The sequence below is a fragment of the Bombina bombina genome, chromosome 5, assembly GCF_027579735.1.
Source record: "Bombina bombina isolate aBomBom1 chromosome 5, aBomBom1.pri, whole genome shotgun sequence".
NCBI lineage: Eukaryota > Metazoa > Chordata > Amphibia > Anura > Bombinatoridae > Bombina > Bombina bombina.
In genome coordinates, this window is record NC_069503.1 from 1,006,235,443 (window position 1) to 1,006,256,955 (window position 21,513).

At 36.9% G+C, this 21,513-nt stretch overlaps 1 protein-coding gene across 1 annotated transcript in view; it reads right to left on the reverse strand.

The window, feature by feature from the left end:
• Positions 1-21,513, reverse strand: part of RGS22 (regulator of G protein signaling 22) — a 354,545-nt gene that overhangs the window by 221,558 nt on the left and 111,474 nt on the right. Inside the window, exons 13-14 of the mRNA XM_053715916.1 lie at positions 19,477-19,578; positions 6,342-6,536 (exon numbers count right to left, since the gene is read on the reverse strand). Coding sequence (XP_053571891.1) covers positions 6,342-6,536; positions 19,477-19,578 — 297 coding nt within the window. The remainder of the gene's footprint in view (positions 1-6,341; positions 6,537-19,476; positions 19,579-21,513) is intronic.

Here is a 21,513-nt window from a genome sequence, read left to right on the forward strand (position 1 = left end):
TTCTGTCCTCCACCTTAGAGCAGATGGACAGTTTATGGAGCAGCGCTCTTTAGACCGCTGCTTCATAACTTCTGTTTCCGGTGAGCCTAAAGGCTCGCCAGAAACACGGGGCATCAAGCTCCATACGGAGCTTGATAAATATGCCCCTAAGTATGAATTTCAAATGAGTAATATATTTGTTCTGACAAATTTAAAAGTTAGTTACAGTTTCCTTACTAATGCATCATGTAATAGCAATCAGCTAATCACAAAAACATAAATTATGCTTACCTGATCATTTTCTTTTCTTCCGTAGGAAAGAATCCACAGCCGCAATCATTACTTATGGGAAATAAGAACCTGGCCACCAGGAGGAGGCAAGGACCCACCAGCCAAAGGCATAAATTCTCCTCTCACTTCCCCCATCCCCCAGTCATTCAGCCGAGGAACAAGAAACAGTGGAAGAAGCATCAAGGTGAAAGGGTGCCAGAAGATAAACAACAACGCCGCAAAAAAAAAAAAAAACAGGTGGGCTGTGGACTCTTCCCCACGGAATAAAAGAAAATTATCAGGTAAGCATAATTTATGTTTTTCTTTCTGAGCTGGTGCCTCAGAAAGTGTGCATATAAAAAAAGATTGTGCACATTTAAATAATGGAAGTGAATTGAAAAGTTGTTTCAAATTGTGTGCTCTGATTCATGAAAGTTTATTTTTGATTTGACTTGCATTTTCGTCCATGTAGTAACAACTTTTTATCAAAGGAACTTTTGCAGACAAGCATAGTGCAACAATGTTTACAACTGTATTCACAATCCACTGCTATTGCATTACAAATAGGACTTCATATCCCTTTAACAAATAATTGTAACAAAACATTATTAGTCTGTAATGTTATATCAGTAATCTAGCTCAAAACTATTATTACTTGAAATTATAATTAAATGTGATCGAGATCAATGTTGTTAGACTTTGACACAATAATTCAATTTGTGCAATAATTATACCAAAGATCACAGAAAAAAGTGATTAGAATAAATGTGATAAACATAAAAAACATAAATTGAAAACAAACACAAGATCTTAAGTTCATATGTAAGGATATATCCGTGTTCTCTGGGTTCAATTTACCACTTCTTGACGATCCTCAATGAGTTCTCAAATAAAAGGAAACAAAGGAAATAACATAGTGTGACTCTGTAACCACTTGTAGTGAAGTAATTTGGTGTTGTAACGAGTAACTACTCACATTTGTTGGAGCTTACAGATTTGCGCCCAGTTATGCCAATTTATATATGGCGAACTGGGAAAATCAATACATCTACAATTCCCACTGGGCGCAATATCTGGTGTCCTATCACCGCTATATAGATGACCTATTTTTAATATGGTCAGGAAGTGAGAGTCAACTCTTGGAGTTTATGGAACACTTAAAAACAAATGAATTTAAAGTAGCTTTAACCTGGAACTACAGTAAAACTATGGTAGAATTTTTGGACCTGGAAATTTATATTGAGAATGACACATTGAAATCCAAAAACTATTTCAAAAGCATAGATGTCAATAACTATATCAGTCTCGATAGCTGTCATCAAAAATATTGGTTAAAAAATATTCCAAAAGGTCAGTTTGTTTGTTTAAGACGAAACTGCAAGGATAAAGAGGTATATAGGGCACAATCACTGGTGCTAAAAGAACGCTTTTTGGAGAAAAACTACTCTAATGATTTTCTAGATGAAAAAATTGAAGAGGTAAATAATATGGACAGGGTGGATCTATTAAAATACAAAATCAAAAATAAAAACAACATAGAAATAACAAGTAATAACCTAGCTAATAGATTAATCTTTCAACACAGTACTCAAAGCAATGAAGTTAGAAATATCATACAGAAGCATTGGGGGATTCTATCAAGGGACTCCAGTATAACGGATTTTTTAGGGGATGGTCCCAACATAATGTTTAAAAAAGTTCCCAATCTAAAATTGCAACTCTCCCAAGGGACTAAAGATACAGAAAACAATAAAGTCACTAAAAATTGGCTGTTACCGTTCCATATGACGTTTAGAAAATGTCAGTTTTGCAATGCATGCAAACTTATGAAAAAAACTCCTAAATTATGTAACAAATTTTATTCTACAGATGGCAAAAAAGATTATGACATTAATCAATTCATAACTTATAACAGTAAAAATGTAATCTATATGTTACGATGTTCGTGCAGTCTTATTTACATAGTGATTTGGAATTTTTAGTTATTAGGAAGGTGGAACAGAATTGGAGAGGGGGGGGGGACACTCAGAACAGATTGGGTCAGTTGGAGATGAAGTGGATCCATATTATGGATAGCTTCATACCTAATGGACTAAATAAAGATTTCGAAATTCACCATTTTTTGTGAAAGATATCCTCATAACATCATTTACCATGTTCTACACAACGATGAACAATAACTGTAGGTTATTACGTTTATATGGTTTTTAAGAATGTGGGAGAGAATAACAGAATATTCTGACTGGATGGTTAAAAACATAGATAAAGCAGGGCAATTTTTTGTAGATAACGATGTATAATGGAATTTTGAGAAAAAAACTTTTGACATAGTTCAATAATGAATAGACCACAAACTAGATTGCATGCAATAGTATTTTTTTACAAATTTAGCAAAAGACACAATAAATAGTTACACTTATACGAGCAAATCATGTAGAATTGAGAAAGTGTAATAGTTATCCATCCAAATGCACATAAAATTCCCTGGAAAAAACCCAGTCATTTTCGCCAATATATTGCAGTAATTATAATAAAAAGGTTTATAATAAGGATAATTTTCGAAGTAAATTTTATATTATAGACATTATTATTTTATTATGTCATTTTAATATGTCAATTCACAAAATTCAATAAGCGGTTGGCCTTAACTTGCACGCATATATCAGCAATGACAGAAGGGTAAATAGTATAAAAGTGATATAAGCCATACCAGACAATGAGATGCTTTTTCTAAAGATATGCCAATTTCCAATATGGAGGACATAGCCTCATATGAACTATGAGTAATCAATTAGTGTTTAAAAGGACCCTTGGACATGCGCACTTCATTCCTTGATAAAGCTGAATCAGCTAAATGTACGTCGGAACGGAACTGGTATCTCAGACTTCTCATTGCGTCTTTACACTTGCCAACACACCTGGAAAAAGAGCGTTTCTGTTTTGTGGCTGTGAGGTGGTGGTTTCAGCGGTTTATTTTCTGCTGGTCCATCCACACCCATCCAAGACTTGCTCCCTTTGAGTATTTGTTATATTAGCATTGCTCATTCACCCATACTTTAGGTGTTACTAAGGCACTTGTGACGCTTTTTATGTATTTTAAATAAATATTTGTTTTAAAGATTTGCCTGAGAGTACTGTTTTCCCACCAGTATAAAGTGGGAGTGCGCATTTCCTTGAGCTTAGTTGTAAGCTCCAACAAATGTGAGTAGTTACTCATTACAACACCAAATTACTTCACTATAAGTGGTTACAGAGTCACACTATGTTATTTCCTTTGTTTCCTTTTATTTGAGAACTCATTGAGGATCGTCAAGAAGTGGGAAATTGAACCCAGAGAACATGGATATATCCTTACATATGAACTTTTGATCTTGTGTTTGTTTTCAGTTTATGTTTTTTATGTTTATCACATTTACAATAATTCAATTGCTACTACAATCAAATGTATAATCAAATATCTTTTTATTCCCTGCCTCTATTTTTTTTATAAAAATTTTTTATTGAAGAATAACGACAATAGCATAAGACAAATTACAGTCTGAAATTCGCAGAATAAGGAATCTTTGAGAGTAGTTCTATAAATCAAAACTTACAAAATAAGAGAAAACAAAGTCATGAATCCGCTAGATTTTAACTCTACCGATAACACTCGCGAGATTATATAAGTCACTTCAAACAAAATTTCAGCAATATGTATTAGTCTGAAAAATATCAACTTTCATATATAAAAAAAAAAGACATTATAATCAATTAATTCAGAATGTGCTTTGTAAGTGACATTTACAGACTTAAATATATCCTTTCAGACCTTATTCTAGGGCATACACCTGTCTCAAGTAAATTCACTCTGGTGTGTAACAAAAAAAATATCAGTTGGATTTAGAAATAAAGTACATAGCATACAAAATGTAAACTAATAAGGCCTCCTAGGGCCTAAGAGGGACAATGATTCAGGAAGAGGAAGAGAAAAAAAAGGGATCTCATTGCCCTTTTCCTTAACTTAGGCAACAAAGAACTATCAGCTGTTTCCTCCCTCGGCAGCCCTTCCCACTTCTTCAAACAAAGGGAGAAAAGGTTGAAGCTCCATGAGTATACTGTATGTCTGGATATTAGAGGGAGAGGTTTTGATTATGTTTTGACATTTAGAAATGAAGTTATGAATACTCGAGTCTGACTGTGTCAACTAAGTTTTGTTCTAAAGTAATTTGACGATAGATTTTATCTAAGAATTCCTTAAAACTAAGTGATTTTCGGGACTTCCAGTGGTGTCTGACCAAGAAAATCACTGTATTGATAAGGTTTGAGTTAATACTATTGGGTAGATAATCAGCTAGAAAAATTACCTTAGAAATATCAAATTCTATCCAGTAAGTTGATCTAGTGGATAGCCAAAAAGCTAACTTCAACCATAGAGAGTAAACTTTGGGACATAACCAGAAGAAGTGAGTGATATCAGCTCTAAGGAAGCCACATTTAGGACAATTTGCACTCTCAGGGTCCAATTTTGAAAGTATTATCGGGTCAAATAACTTTATGAAAAATGTTATAATTGTGAACCTCTCCAAATGATTGATGGTGAGGTAGCTAAAGCCTTAGATATGCTTAAGCTAATCATTATTGTCTATATTAAAAAAGGGTATATCTTGCCATTTTTCTACTAAGGTTTGGATAGTTCTCTTTTTTTAAGCAGCGTCTTATACCAGAATGACAAGTGGTGATTACCTTGTTTATAAATGTTCAAGCATGAGTATAGCGGATACCAATCCTCCTCAAGGCTTCTGCCAGCCGGTAAGAGACTTAATATATAGTGTCTGGCTTGTAAGAAAGCAAAGAAATCGCGATTGTCTAGATCAAATTCAACTTTCAGATCTTGATAAAATGTAATTGATCTGAAATCAGTGTTAATCAATTGACGTGGACAAGATAGACCTTTATTCTCCCATCTTAAAAAAAACATCTCAGAGGAGATACCTTCAGGGAAGTCAGGATTAGCTTTAAATGTTAAAAACGTATTGATTTTGTTATTTATCCCGTGCTGTCTCAGAAATTTGTGTCACGCTACGATTGCATTGCTTATACAGATCATCTCTTTAGTTAAAGCTGGGCGCAATTTACTGTCTAAATTCAGTAGATTGTTTAATGAGAAGGGGCGAACTAAATTCGATTTAAGTCCCTATAAAAAAGATATTGGGTATCCGTTAACCATTCTGCCGTAAATTTAGCTAAGGAAGCCCAGTTATAATATTTAATATTGGGGAGTGCAAAACCTCCAAACCTTTTTAGCTGATGGAGTTTTTTTACAGCTAATTTTGGTTTCTTTGGGATGATGTTGTAACTTATATAGTAATTTAGGAAAAGCGATCATTTTGAATAGACTAATGTTTCCTGAAAGTGAGAGTGGAAGGTTAGTCCAGTTCTGTAAGAGAGAAGTGATCTTCTCTCTCCTCGTTAGATGCCTGTACATACATATATGCAGTTCTTTCACTACTAAAGGGACATGAAACCCAAAAAAATTTTGTTCAAGATTTAGATAGAACGTGATTTTAAACACCTTTCCAATTTACTATTATCTAATTTGCTTTGTTCTTTTGGTATCCTTTATTGAAAATGGATGCCTAGGTAGGCACAGGAGCTGGTGATTGGTGTCTGCACATATGTGCCTAATGTTATTGGCTAACACAATGTGTTCAGCTAGCTCCCAGTAGAGTATTGCTGCTTCTTCAACAAAGCATGCCAAGAGAATGAAGTAAATTAGATAATAAGTCAATTGGAAAGTTGTTTTTAAAATTGTATTCTCTATCTGAATCCCTAAAGAAAAAATGTGGGTTTCATGTCTCTTTAAGCAAAATAACCAGAGATCCATGTTATGTTTTCATGTTGTACTGCAGGAATTTTACACACATTAAACATTAACTTCATTATTGCCAGAGAATACACATTCACTTAACACCATATGCAAGTAAAGGGCTTGACCCCTTCAAGCTTAGAAAGTTGTTTGTAATGTAACATAAAAAAAAGAAGATTTTAGAAAAGAGAGTGTGGGAAAGAGCCAGAATAAATGGGTGGTATCAGACCCTGGTGTTTTGCCGTACCTTCTCATAGGCCTGCCTGTCAGTTTTGTTCATTTCCATCCATGCAGAAAGGAGAAGTGTGAGGATGTATTCTTCAGCTGCGTCAAATAAATCCTCAAATGGTGGATCAAGTTTCTGGTAAATCTCTTTTTTTATGATTTGTTCAACACCGATATCCTTGGTAGCAGACGGAGCAAGGTAAGTGCCAAAAAGGAACTGAAAGAGTAAAAACAAAGGTTTTGTGGAAGAAAACACTAGAAAATATTAATACACAGTTCATGTTTTAGAGACTCTGGCCCAGGCCCGGACTGGCCATAGGGCATACCGGGCATTTGCCCGGTGGGCCGCCGGTTACCTTAGCCCCGCCCACTATTTTACTGCTGATTGCATTTAATGTTGCCCGGCCTGGCGGCAGGGGAGTGTAGGAGCAGGCTGGCTGGGGCAGAGAGCATGACTGAGCTCCTCTGAGGCTGGTTACCGGGTGGACACGGAACGTCCACAGTGTGTGTGAACTTCAACTACCTGGTCCTGTTGACCTGTTCCCTCAGCCTGAGCGGTCCCTTCTTACCCTGACCCTCCTCATTGAGAACGAGGAGCCAGCGTAAGTAAGGACCGTGCAGGCAGAACATCTGCTTCTGCCCTCTGCTGAGCTCTGCTAGGGGCCCCCTGTGGGGCGAGGTTAAGACCTGGGGCTGGGAGGACTCGGAGCATAAGTGAGACTGAGACCAGAGGCGGAGCAAAGGCAGTCAGAAAACCAAAGAGACTTCTGCAGAGCGGGCCGGGCCCCAACCTGTACTGCTGTGCTGCTGCCTGGAGGCTGGACGCGGACGGACCTGTCAGAGAAGAAAAGGTCAGAGGAGGACAGGAGGTAAATAGGCGCTGCGCTGGCCAGGGGGACTAGAGGGCAGGGCAGGCTGGGCAGCTACCAACAAACAACCCAGTAAAGTAATGGGTTGTGTAAGTCTCCTGGATGCCCAGGTGGAAGGGATGGGGCTGTTCCCTGTTTGACTTCAGCTTTGCACGCCCAAACTTTTACCGCCGCGGCCTCAGTGCACTACATAAAATATGTTCCTTTTAAAATAACAAAATTAGAATTCATTTTATTTCCGGAAATTTAGGTTAATAAACTACAATTTTCAGCAGGCATTATTATTAATATATAGAAAACAACACGTTTGTTTGTAGAGATGCATGTCTTGAGGAGTTTGCCAGCCAAATTTTATTTCACAGACATGACATCTTTACAAACATGTTGTTTTCTATATATTTAATGCCTGGCCCTGCCTAGTAACTTAACGAAGCACAGAGCAAACAAATTCAAAAGGCTGCTAGAGTCCTGGAAATTGCAGTTAATTAACCTAAATTTCCTGAAATAAAACTGATTCTAATATTGTTATTTTAAGAGGAACACATTTTGTGGGGGGTGGGGTGGGGGGGGGGGAGTGGGCCTCTTTGCCCTAAAATGCCTGGGCCTCTTTTTGCTCCCAGTCCGGCCCTGCTCTGGCCTCTAGTTATCAATGTCTGTCGGACCTGATCCGACAGTGCGGATCAGGTCCGACAGACATCGCTGTATTCAGCATATTCACAAGAGATGCTGGTGCAACGCCGCCCCCTGCAGACTCGCGGCCAATAGACCGCCAGCAGGGAGGTGTCAATCAACCCGATCGTACTAGATCGGGTTGATTTCCGGCGATGTCTGTCCGTCTGCTCAGAGCATGCGGACAGGTTATGGAGCAGCGGTCTTTGTGACCGCTGCTTCATAACTGCTGTTTCTGGCGAGTCTGAAGACTCGCCAGAAACACGGGGCATCAAGCTCCATTCGGAGCTTGATACATAGGCCCCAATAAGTAAAAAAAGATCCCTTGTCCTATCTAATGTGTACCCATATTATTTAGTCTGATGTAGGTATCATAATCTATATAACCATCTCTGCTGGAGGAGGGTAAATCCTCCAGGAACATACAAAACAAAGGTAAGATAACACTGAATCTGCCACTGTACAAGTCTGCTATAAGAACATGAGTTTCCGAAACAAACAAATCACTAAATAGATGGAACAGATATGAAAGCACAAGAAGCAGAACTGTCAGGTTATTTGTTGCAATGTTCTTTTTCATATAAGATCTCCAGAAAGTGCATCCTGTATGTCTGTTAAAGGGACACAACATATAATTCCCAATAAAGGGCTAGATATCAAGAGGAGAGAAAATAGTGCATTATCTTTTGCACAACTTCACATAAAGAATAACGCACAATCAGGTATTACTAGTGGATGGTTAAAGGGGCATATTTAACAATGTGTGAGCGGACATGATACAAAGTAACATAGAAAAATAACATAGATATTGACGGCAGATAAGAGCCATAGGCCCAGCAAGTCTGCCCGACCTTACCTAACAGTATAAACTTATCTAGTTCGTAGGATAGCCCTATGCTTGTCCCATGCATTTTTAAAGTCCCCCACAGTGTTTGTTGCTACTACCTCTTGAGGAAGTTTATTCCATAAATCAATCACTCTTTCTGTAAAGAAGTGCTTCCTCAAATTACTCCTGAATCTACTACCCTTTAGCTTGAGCTCATGACCCCTTGTTCTTGAATTTAGCACATCAGGTCCGCTGCACATCACTGCCCATCCATAAATGCAGACAGCATACGCTGTCAGCATTTATCATTGCACCAGCAGTTCTTGTGAAATACTGGTGCAATGCCACCCCCTGCAGATTCGCGGCCAATCGGCCGCTAGCAGGGTGTGCCAATCAACCTGATCTGCTATCTTTATTTTTCAATAAACTACACTAGAAAGTAATTTGGGGCCATATGGGACAGATTTATAAAATTAACCAGAGATCTGATCTCTGGCTAATTTTATAAGCGCTAATTGCTACTGTGAGCTTGCGGTAGCAATAACCTGCCACTTGTAATGGCTGAAGAATTATCTGCCGCAAATTGGCTGCGAATGTGCAGGGGGCAGCATTGCACAAGCATTTCACGAGAAATGCTTGTGCCATGATAAATGCCAACAGCGTATGCTATCGGCATTTATTGATGTGCGATGGACATGATTCGCTACAGCGGATCATGTCCGCCCGCACAATGATAAATCTGCCCCATAGTGTTTAACTCAAAGTAAAAAGAAAAAAAGAAGAAAAAAATTACTTGTATTTCCTTTATCTTTTTCACTTTCTTTCCTGTCATTTACATCTGAGTAATTGTTCCACTACTCAACAAAAGCTGGAATTCAGAACCCTGACCCTCTAGCATGGTGCACAATGATTGGTTGAGATGTACAGGATATCATTTATATCTGTTCACGACCACAGCAAAGGAAATAAGATAAACAACTAAAGAGACTCCTAAACTGCAAAACAATACAAACTTTGCTTTGTTATAAAAGATTGATTTTGTATGCAAATTGCTAGCAATGCAGTGCACAATATCTGATGTGTATATATAAAAAACATAATTTATGTAAGAACTTACCTGATAAATGCATTTCTTTCATATTAGCAAGAGTCCATGAGCTAGTGACGTATGGGATATACATTCCTACCAGGAGGGGCAAAGTTTCCCAAACCTTAAAATGCCTATAAATACACCCCTCACCACACCCACAAATCAGTTTAACGAATAGCCAAGAAGTGGGGTGATAAGAAAAAAGTGCGAAAGCATAAAAAAATAAGGAATTGGAATAATTGTGCTTTATACAAAAAATCATAACCACCACAAAAAGGGCGGGCCTCATGGACTCTTGCTAATATGAAAGAAATGAATTTATCAGGTAAGTTCTTACATAAATTATGTTTTCTTTCATGTAATTAGCAAGAGTCCATGAGCTAGTGACGTATGGGATAATGACTACCCAAGATGTGGATCTTTCCACGCAAGAGTCACTAGAGAGGGAGGGATAAAATAAAGACAGCCAATTCCTGCTGAAAATAATCCACACCCAAAATAAAGTTTATTGAAAAAAAGAGCAGAAGATTCAAACTGAAACCGCTGCCTGAAGTACTTTTCTACCAAAAACTGCTTCAGAAGAAGAAAACACATCAAAATGGTAGAATTTAGTAAAAGTATGCAAAGAAGACCAAGTTGCTGCTTTGCAAATCTGATCAACCGAAGCTTCATTCCTAAACGCCCAGGAAGTAGAAACTGACCTAGTAGAATGAGCTGTAATCCTTTGAGGTGGAGTTTTACCCGACTCGACATAAGCATGATGAATTAAAGATTTCAACCAAGATGCCAAAGAAATGGCAGAAGCTTTCTGGCCTTTTCTAGAACCGGAAAAGATAACAAATAGACTAGAAGTCTTTCGGAAAGACTTAGTAGCTTCAACATAATATTTCAAAGCTCTAACAACATCCAAAGAATGCAACGATTTCTCCTTAGAATTCTTAGGATTAGGACATAATGAAGGAACCACAATTTCTCTACTAATGTTGTTGGAATTCACAACTTTAGGCAAAAATTCAAAAGAAGTTCGCAACACCGCCTTATCCTGATGAAAAATCAGAAAAGGAGACTCACAAGAAAGAGCAGATAATTCAGAGACTCTTCTGGCAGAAGAGATGGCCAAAAGGAACAAAACTTTCCAAGAAAGTAATTTAATGTCCAAAGAATGCATAGGTTCAAACGGAGGAGCTTGAAGAGCCCCCAGAACCAAATTCAAACTCCAAGGAGGAGAAATTGACTTAATGACAGGTTTTATACGAACCAAGGCTTGTACAAAACAATGAATATCAGGAAGATTAGCAATCTTTCAGTGAAAAAGAACAGAAAGAGCAGAGATTTGACAGTTCAAGGAACTTGCGGACAAACCTTTATCTAAACCATCCTGAAGAAACTGTAAAATTCTCGGAATTCTAAAAGAATGCCAGGAAAAATGATGAGAAAGACACCAAGAAATATAAGTCTTCCAGACTCTATAATATATCTCTCTAGATACAGATTTACGAGCCTGTAACATAGTATTAATCACAGAGTCAGAGAAACCTCTTTGACCAAGAATCAAGCGTTCAATCTCCATACCTTTAGATTTAAGGATTTGAGATCCTGATGGAAAAAAGGACCTTGCGACAGAAGGTCTGGTCTTAACGGAAGAGTCCACGGTTGACAAGAGGCCATCCGGACAAGATCCGCATACCAAAACCTGTGAGGCCATGCCGGAGCTACCAGCAGAACAAACGAGCATTCCTTCAGAATCTTGGAGATTACTCTTGGAAGAAGAACTAGAGGCGGAAAGATATAGGCAGGATGATACTTCCAAGGAAGTGATAATGCATCCACTGCCTCCGCCTGAGGATCCCGGGATCTGGACAGATACCTGGGAAGTTTCTTGTTTAGATGAGAAGCCATCAGATCTATTTCTGGAAGTTCCCACATTTGAACAATCTGAAGAAATACCTCTGGGTGAAGAGACCATTCGCTCGGATGCAACGTTTGGCGACTGAGATAATCCGCTTCCCAATTGTCTATTCCTGGAAAATGAACCGCAGAGATTAGACAGGAGCTGGATTCCGCCCAAACCAGAATTTGAGATACTTCTTTCATAGCCAGAGGACTGTGAGTCCCTCCTTGATGATTGATGTATGCCACAGTTGTGACATTGTCTGTCTGAAAACAAATGAACGATTCTCTCTTCAGAAGAGGCCAAGACTGAAGAGCTCTGAAAATTGCACGGAGTTCCAAAATATTGATCGGTAATCTCACCTCCTGAGATTCCCAAACTCCTTGTGCCGTCAGAGACACCCACACAGCTCCCCAACCTGTAAGACTTGCATCTGTTGAAATTACAGTCCAGGTCGGAAGAACAAAAGAAGCCCCCTGAATTAAACGATGGTGATCTGTCCACCACGTCAGAGAGTGTCGTACAATCGGTTTTAAAGATATTAATTGAGATATCTTTGTGTAATCCCTGCACCATTGATTCAGCATACAGAGCTGAAGAGGCCGCATGTGAAAACGAGCAAAGGGGATCGCGTCCGATGCAGCAGTCATAAGACCTAGAATTTCCATGCATAAGGCTACCGAAGGGAATGATTGTGACTGAAGGTTTCGACAAGCTGAAATCAATTTTAGACGTCTCTTTTCTGTCAAAGACAGAGTCATGGACACTGAATCTATTTGGAAACCCAAAAAGGTTACCCTAGTCTGAGGAATCAATGAACTTTTTAGAAAATTGATCCTCCAACCATGATCTTGAAGAAACAACACAAGTCGATTCGTATGAGATTCTGCAAAATGTAAAGACTGAGCAAGTACCAAGATATCGTCCAAATAAGGAAATACCACAATACCCTGTTCTCTGATTACAGACAGAAGGGCACCGAGAACCTTTGTAAAAATTCTTGGGGCTGTAGCTAGGCCAAACGGCAGAGCCACAAACTGGTAATGCTTGTCCAGGAAAGAGAATCTCAGGAACTGATAGTGATCTGGATGAATCGGAATATGCAGATATGCATCCTGTAAATCTATCGTGGACATATAATGCCCTTGCTGAACAAAAGGCAAGATAGTCCTTACAGTTACCATTTTGAATGTTGGTATCCTTACATAACGATTCAATATTTTTAGATCCAGAACTGGTCTGAAGGAATTCTCCTTCTTTGGTACAATGAAGAGATTCGAATAAAACCCCAGCCCCTGTTCCAGAACTGGAACTGGCATAATTACTTCTAGAAAAGCAAAGCCAGCTTCTAAGTCCACATGAAGGTGCGGCCCTCATTCCAGCCCAGCTGGTAGGGGGCAGGTTACGTTTGGAATAAACGTAACCTGCCCCCTACCAGCTGGACTGGAATGAGGGCCGCACCTTCATGTGGACTTAGAAGCTGGCTTTGCTTTTCTAGAAGGCTTGGATTTATTCCAGACTGGAGATGGTTTCCAAACTGAAACTGCTCCTTGGATTTATTAGGCTTAGATTTATTGGGCTTGGATTTATTCCAGACTGGAGATGGTTTCCAAACTGAAACTGCTCCTGAGGAAGAAGGATCAGGCTTTTGTTCTTTGTTGAAACGAAAGGAACAAAAACGATTATTAGCCCTGTTTTTACCCTTAGATCTTTTATCCTGTGGTAAAAAAGTTCCTTTCCCACCAGTAACAGTTGAGATAATAGAATCCAACTGAGAACCAAATAATGTGTTACCCTGGAAAGAAATGGAAAGTAGAGTCGATTTAGAAGACATATCAGCATTCCAAGTTTTAAGCCATAAAGCTCTTCTAGCTAAAATAGCTAGAGACATAAACCTGACATCAACTCTGATAATATCAAAAATGGCATCACAGATAAAATTATTAGCATGTTGCAGAAGAATAATAATATTATGAGAATCATGATCTGTTACTTGTTGCGCTAAAGTTTCCAACCAAAAAGTTGAAGCTGCAGCAACATCAGCCAATGATATAGCAGGTCTAAGAAGATTACCTGAACACAGATAAGCTTTTCTTAGAAAGGATTCAATTTTCCTATCTAAAGGATCCTTAAACGAAGTACCATCTGACTTAGGAATAGTAGTACGTTTAGCAAGGGTAGAAATAGCCCCATCAACTTTAGGGATTTTGTCCCAAAATTCTAATCTATCAGACGGCACAGGATATAATTGCTTAAAACGTTTAGAAGGAGTAAATGAATTACCCAAATTATTCCATTCTCTGGAAATTACTTCAGAAATAGCACCAGGAACAGGAAAAACTTCTGGAATAACCACAGGAGATTTAAAGACCTTATCTAAACGTTTAGATTTAGTATCAAGAGGACCAGAATCCTCAATTTCTAAAGAAATTAGTACTTCTTTAAGTAAAGAACGAATAAATTCCATTTTAAATAAATATGAAGATTTATCAGCATCAACCTCTGAGACAGAATCCTCTGATCTAGAAGAGTCATTAGAATCAGAATGATGATGTTCATTTAAAAATTCATCTGTATAAAGAGAAGTTTTAAAAGATTTTTTATGTTTACTAGAAGGAGAAATAACAGACAAAGCCTTCTTGATGGATTCAGAAACAAAATCTCTTATGTTATCAGGAACACTCTGAACATTAGATGTTGATGGAACTGCAACAGGTAATGGTACATTACTAAAGGAAATATTATCTGCATTAACGAGTTTGTCATGACAATTAATACAAACAACAGCTGGAGGAACATCTTGCAATATGTAAGAGAAAAAACAACATAAAAAGCCAAATTGATCAAATTCCTTAAATGACAGTTTCAGGAATGGGAAAAAATGCCAAGGAACAAGCTTCTAGCAACCAGAAGCAATGAAAAATGAGACTTAAATAATGTGGAGACAAAAGCGAGGCCCATATTTTTTAGCGCCAAAATAAGACGCCCACATTATTTGGCGGCTAAATGCTTTTGGCGCCAAAAATGACGCCACATCCGGAACGCCGACATTTTTGGCGCAAAAGAACGTCAAAAAAATGACGCAACTTCCGGCGACACGTATGACGCCGGAAACAGATAAGATTTTTTGCGCCAAAAAAAGTCCGCGCCAGAATGACGTAATAAAATGAAGCATTTTCAGCCCCCGCGAGCCTAACAGCCCACAGGGAAAAAGTCAAATTTTTTTAAGGTAAGAAAAAAATAATTGATTCAAATGCATTATCCCAAATATGAAACTGACTGTCTGAAAATAAGGACTGTTGAACATCCTGAGTCAAGGCAAATAAATGTTTGAATACATATATTTAGAACTTTTTATAAAAAAGTGCCCAACCATAGCTTAGAGTGTCACAGAAAATAAGATTTACTTACCCCAGGACACTCATCTACATGTTTGTAGAAAGCCAAACCAGTACTGAAACGAAAATCAGCAGAGGTAATGGTATATATAAGAGTATATCGTCGATCTGAAAAGGGAGGTAAGAGATGAATCTCTACGACCGATAACAGAGAACCTATGAAATAGACCCCGTAGAAGGAGATCATTGCATTCAAATAGGCAATACTCTCCTCACATCCCTCTGACATTCACTGCACGCTGAGAGGAAAACCGGGCTCCAACCTGCTGCGGAGCGCATATCAACGTAGAATCTAGCACAAACTTACTTCACCACCTCCATAGGAGGCAAAGTTTGTAAAACTGATTTGTGGGTGTGGTGAGGGGTGTATTTATAGGCATTTTAAGGTTTGGGAAACTTTGCCCCTCCTGGTAGGAATGTATATCCCATACGTCACTAGCTCATGGACTCTTGCTAATTACATGAAAGAAATGTACCTTTAAGGACCTTCTTTATGATATCTATAAAACGGAATTAATATTAGAAGAGGGAAATATACAAAGACCTCAATAACATACTTGGTGACGTGCGCAAAAACCAGCGTCGCCATTTTTCTCAAATCACGCAATCACAAACCCGACATAGCAGACAAGTTAAGCGCATAGATTTTTCACGGTGTGCACATTTTTTACTCCCACAGACTAACATAGAACTGGCGTCGGCAGTCGGTATCACAAAGGCAGCGCATGGACTTACGCACGCAGAATGGATATATTTTACTCAATTTTTAGCTTGCCACACATAGGCAGATGCAGCAACCCTTGTGCACAGTAAAAGAACAGTGTAAGTCCCTGGAAGGCTTAACAAACACCTAACGCATGCGCACTCACATACATTTCAGTGCACATATCAAACAGTTAAAGGGACACTGAACCCAATTTTTTTTTCTTTCGTGATTCAGATAGAACATGCAATTTTAAGCAACTTTCTAATTTACTCCTATTATCAAATTTTCTTCATTCTCTTGGTATCTTTATTTGAAAAACAAGAATGTAAGTTTAAATGCTGGCCCCTTTTTGGTGAACAACCTGGGTTGTTCTTGCTGATTGGTGGATTAATTTAACCGACCAATAAACAAGTGCTGTCCAGGGTCTGAACAAAAAAATAGCTTAGATGCCTTCTTTTTCAAATAAATATAGCAAAAGAATAAAGAAAAATTGATAATAGGAGTAAATTAGAAAGTTGCTTAAAATTGCATGCTTTATCTGAATCACGAAAGAAACATTTTTTGGTTCAGTGTCCCTTTAAACCTTTCCTGGCCACTTAATTAATCAAACCCCTATCCACCCCCTGCAAGTGTGTCAAACCGATCACAAACAGCACAACCTCTCACCTGCAGCCTTAAAACAGACAATGCACACCCTGAATACCCACCATGTTTCCCTTGCAGTCAGTTTGCGTGTCAGTTTATTAATTTCTTTTTGGTTTCGATTTTTACATGTGAAATTAACATAAAAAAACCTACTCTTTATTTTTAACATACGCGTGCAATATACTAGTGTAAATTATCAGTTGTGCATATTTCTGAACCTCGCCAGTTTGGCCTATTTATGCTAGTATATCATATGGCAGCGTGTGTTATGTGACATGGGTTTCTGCAGTTGCGCTGAAAATTGAGCAACATATGTAATCGCGCCCAAAATGTGAGGTTATTAAAGATCAGTTCCTGCAACTAAAAATATTATACACAAAGGTAGAATAACCTAAAGTATAAAGTCTCAAAATTGTTGTGTTATAACATTAAAATAGAAATGATTACTTAAAGGGACATGGAAGTAAAAATTAAATGTTCATGATTCAGACAGAGCATGCAATTTTAAGAGAGTTTTGCATTTATTTCTGTTATCTAATTTACTTAATTCTCTAGGTATCCTTTGTTGAAAGAATACCTAGATATGCTACTATGAGCTAGATGGTGATTGGGGGCATTGCACATGTGTCTTGTTATTGGCTCAGCTAGGTCCCAGTGGTGCCCTGCTGCTCTGGAGCGGACTTTGACTTTGTGTTTAAACCCTGCAAGCAATAGTTAACATGCTCTAAAACATTTGAGCGTCTTCGTTTTGTATTTTTATGTCCCTTTAATATGTTTTACATAATCATGGGGCTACAAACCTTAACCCCTGACTTATTGCCTTTCAGTTATTGGTACTTTTCCAATACATGAACTGCAGTTTCCATAAGAATTTGTGCCAGAATAATATAAAATATGTTGTAGGTCTCTCTGAAATTAATGTTAAAAAAAAAAAAAAAAATCAATGAAATACAAAACATTCCCAGAAAGTTCAAAACATCTCTGTAGACTTGTGATTTGTGTTTGGAAAAATGACTAGTAACATGTTTGTGATATCTAAAGCCATTATAATTGCTTTTCTCACAGAAATCAGTCACTGACACAGCTGTATGCCAAAGGTGGATCATTTAATGTGCAGGCGCTTTGGTGAGGATGAAGATTAACACTTACTTAGGTTCCAAGGAAAACACATTTCATATTTACAGAGTACTAACTAGAGATCGTAAAGACTGTAGATAGCACCACTGCAAAGCCCATGTATTAAGATGTTGGTGTAAGCTCTTGTGTTATTCTATAAGAACGGCTTTTCACAGCTAGATTTGTATTACAAGGCTCTTGTTTGATGCTGACCATTAGCACAGTGAGGAGATTAGCCGTCATCTTCAAGACATCGACCTTAGAGCTAGACAACAGTTAGGGCTTACACGGCTTAGATTGGCTGTTTTCTTTTTTTAAATAAATATTGTGGTTTCTAATTTTTATAATGCTTTAATCTACAAATTCAGAAAAAAAAGTCTCTGTCACTTACACATATTTAGGACTATTTGCTTTTTATTAAATGGTAAAAAAAATCCTAACACATCTTTTTCTTTTTGTTACCTAAACATAGAATATCATATGGCACATTTGGACATCCAAGCAGATTAGCCCACTCTCATTTGTACACACAGCAAATAGTGTTTCAACAGGAGCAGAGCATTCTGGGTATATATATTTATGCCTTGTCCTTTTGCCTATAAATATTTTTTTAAATGAATTTTATAAGCAAATACAGTAAGCGGTATGTACTTTATGTGCATGTAATAAAACAGACTCCCTTGCTCCAGTGAAAGTTCTATTTGCTGATATTTTTTGTGAATAAAAATATCTTCTAATCTGTTTGGACCTGCTCATCTGCAACACAATAATCTGTTTTATGTATTTTTAACATGACTAAGGTTTAACCTCATATTAGATCTATGAGCTCTAGTGTAGCTATTTATTTATTCTTGCCTTGTCTCATAAGAATAGGTTAATGTACCTCCAATGAAACAAGGGAATGCGTTTACTTGACACGTTCTTATAAGATGTGAATTTCTATAAAAATATGGCAATAAAAATATCAAACATTAAATTCTGTGCTACATTAACAATTGTTATACAGTTTCATTTTAAAACAACACATACAAATGATTACAATAGCAGTGTTAGAAGTGATTTAAAGGGAGATTAAATTTTAATTTTGTTTTCATGATTCAGATAGAGCATACAGTTTTAAACAACTTTCCAATTTATTTCTATTATCAAAGTTGCTTCATTCTCTAGTATTCCTTTGCTGAAGGAGCAGCAATGCACTACTGGGATTGAGCTAATCACAAGGGACAAATATGTGTATGCACCAATCACCAGTTAGCTCCCAGTAGTGTAAGATATGTACGATTTCAATAGTGAATACCAAGAGAAAAAAGTGCATTTGAAGATAGAAGTGAATTTAAGAGGGTCTTAAAACTACACGTTTTAAATTACTCTTGCAAGTAACATTTTTAATTTCCTATCCTTTAAAGTTAACATATTTTTATTTATTTAAAAAAAATGATATTAATTAAAATAAAACTGCTTCTAAATTGCTTTAAAGATATTAATGTTACAAATGAATGTTACAAATAAAAGAGATTATAATGTCATTTTAGCATGATGGAAAATAAACAAGAGCAGTTAATATGTCAGCACTATCCTTTACTATTCAGAAGATGAACATTAAAAAATATAAAACAATATCATTTATTAGCTTTGCCCCCATTAATTTTTCATATGACTGTATCTCTTTAAAGCTTACACATATTATAGTAGCTTATTGCTCAAACATCAGAGCAACGTTTATTGTTTCTATTGGTTTAGAGTCTTTAGTAGTTAAGTAGTTTATTTTGATTTCTGCATATGTACCCTACTATATCATAAAAAAAAACAAATACAATGTAGTGCTGATATATATTTTTTTATGTATATCATAGAAATGTGCAATGTGATTAAAAGTTCCTTTGTAACCATTCTATGCAAACAACAGTCCTCTGGGTAACATTCAGTAACAATAGTTCAGTAACTTACTTGGGATTGCTGGCACAGTTTATAGGGTTGTAGGGTCTCTTGGTAAAACAAGTGGTGATAAAACTGCAGATCAAACCAAAAGCAGACACTGTTCTCCCACAACTGCAACAAAATCATATTAGCGCAAACATTAGCTGCATCTTGACAATCACAAGTAAATAAAAAAGAAAATAACTGAGATTTTGATGGCTATATATATAGATAGATAGATATATATATGTGTGTGTGTGTGTTTTATTTAAAGGGACAATAAACTCAAAATGAAATACTTAAAATAACATTGTTCTTCACAATCCCGTAATATGAGCGCTATTGATTTAACTTGTAGTGTATTGTTAATGCTCAATAGCGCTAATATTTTTTGTGTTTTACTTGTAGTTTAAGCCTCAATCTATAACTTATACTACTAGCAACATTTTTTATTTGTGTGTGTGCTTTTTTTTTTTACTTTTAACGCTTAATTTGGTCAAGTAATTTTCTTGTCACCTGCTGACTTTTTAAATTACATTTCTGAGATGAACATAATAAGCAATAACATTATAAAACAGTAAGTACCTAAATATACCCTATGACCTTACAGTTATCAGTTAATTAAAAACTTCAGCAGAACTCTTATGGATAAGTATCAAGTTAATGGGATACTAAACCCAATTTTTTTTTCATTCGTGATTCAGATAGTGCATGCAATTTTTCTTTGTTCTCTTACTATCTTTATTTGAAAAAGCAGGAGCTTAAAGGGACACTCAATCAAAATTAAACTTTCATTATTCAGATAGAGCATGCTATTTTAAACAACTTTACAATTTACTTCCATTAACTAAATGTGCACAGTCTTTTAATATTTGAACTTTTTGAGTCACCAGCTCCTACTGAGCATGTGCAAGAATAAGTGTGTATGCATTTGTGAATGGCTGATGGCTGTCACATGGTACGTGTATGCATTTGTGATTGGCTGATGGCTGTCACATGGTACAGGGGGAGTGTAAAAAGACATAACTTTTAAAATTGTCAGAAAAAAAATCTGCTACTCATTTGAAGTTCAGACTAAGTGCTATTGCATTGTCTTGTTATCTTGCAATTGTTGATTATGCAAATCTACTGTGTTGACTGGTCCCCACTTGGCTCATTTTCGGTTCAGCACCTGGTTAGCGCTTGCTGATTGGTAGCTAAATGTAGCCACCTATCAGCAAGCACTATCTAGGGTGCTGAACCAAAAATGGGTCGGCTCTTAACTGTACATTTCTGCTTTTTCAAATAAAGATAGCAAAAGAACAAAGAATATAAATTAGAAAGCTGCTTTAAATTGCATGCTCTATCTGAATCATGAAAGAAAAAATGTGGGTTTAGTGTCCCTTTAAGTAACCTGCTTGATTCCAAGCAGGAATGTCTGACATTTCTTGCTGTTCAGGGATTGCAAAACCCAGCTCCTGATGCATTGTTAATATGGTGTCCGCCTGCTGTTCAAGTAAGCATAATTATTTAGCCCATATGAAACAAAGAATGAATTTAAAACAAAAGGATTTCAGGGTTAGAGAATTGGAACATAGGGAGATGAATGTGTTGTTCTTGTAGTGCCTCTTATAAGTATGCAGATGATGACCATGTTATGATGATGAGCACATCAGTGTTTTTTATTATTTATTACACTTTTGACACAGTTTCCAAAATTCAAGTGACACCTTTGATTTATATTTATATGCCCTCAACAACCCATAGACTTAAAGTGATGGTAAAGTTAGCTTCAAGTCGATGAAGTATAGCATTATGCGTGACAAATAAATATAAGGTTCATTCATCATTTTCTATATATTGTAAGAATAATAAAGTTATTACCTTTATAAAGTTATTTCATAACGTTACTAAATTCAACCCATATATATATATTTTTTTTCTCTCTTGATCACGTTTTTTTTTAGGATATAAAAGCAAAAACGGGCGCCAACATAGTGTGAATCAGTTTACATCAGCTGAGAAATAAAGTATAAGAAATATACTCACAAGTGGAGTGGCACCTTAAATCAACAAGGTGCGTGCAGG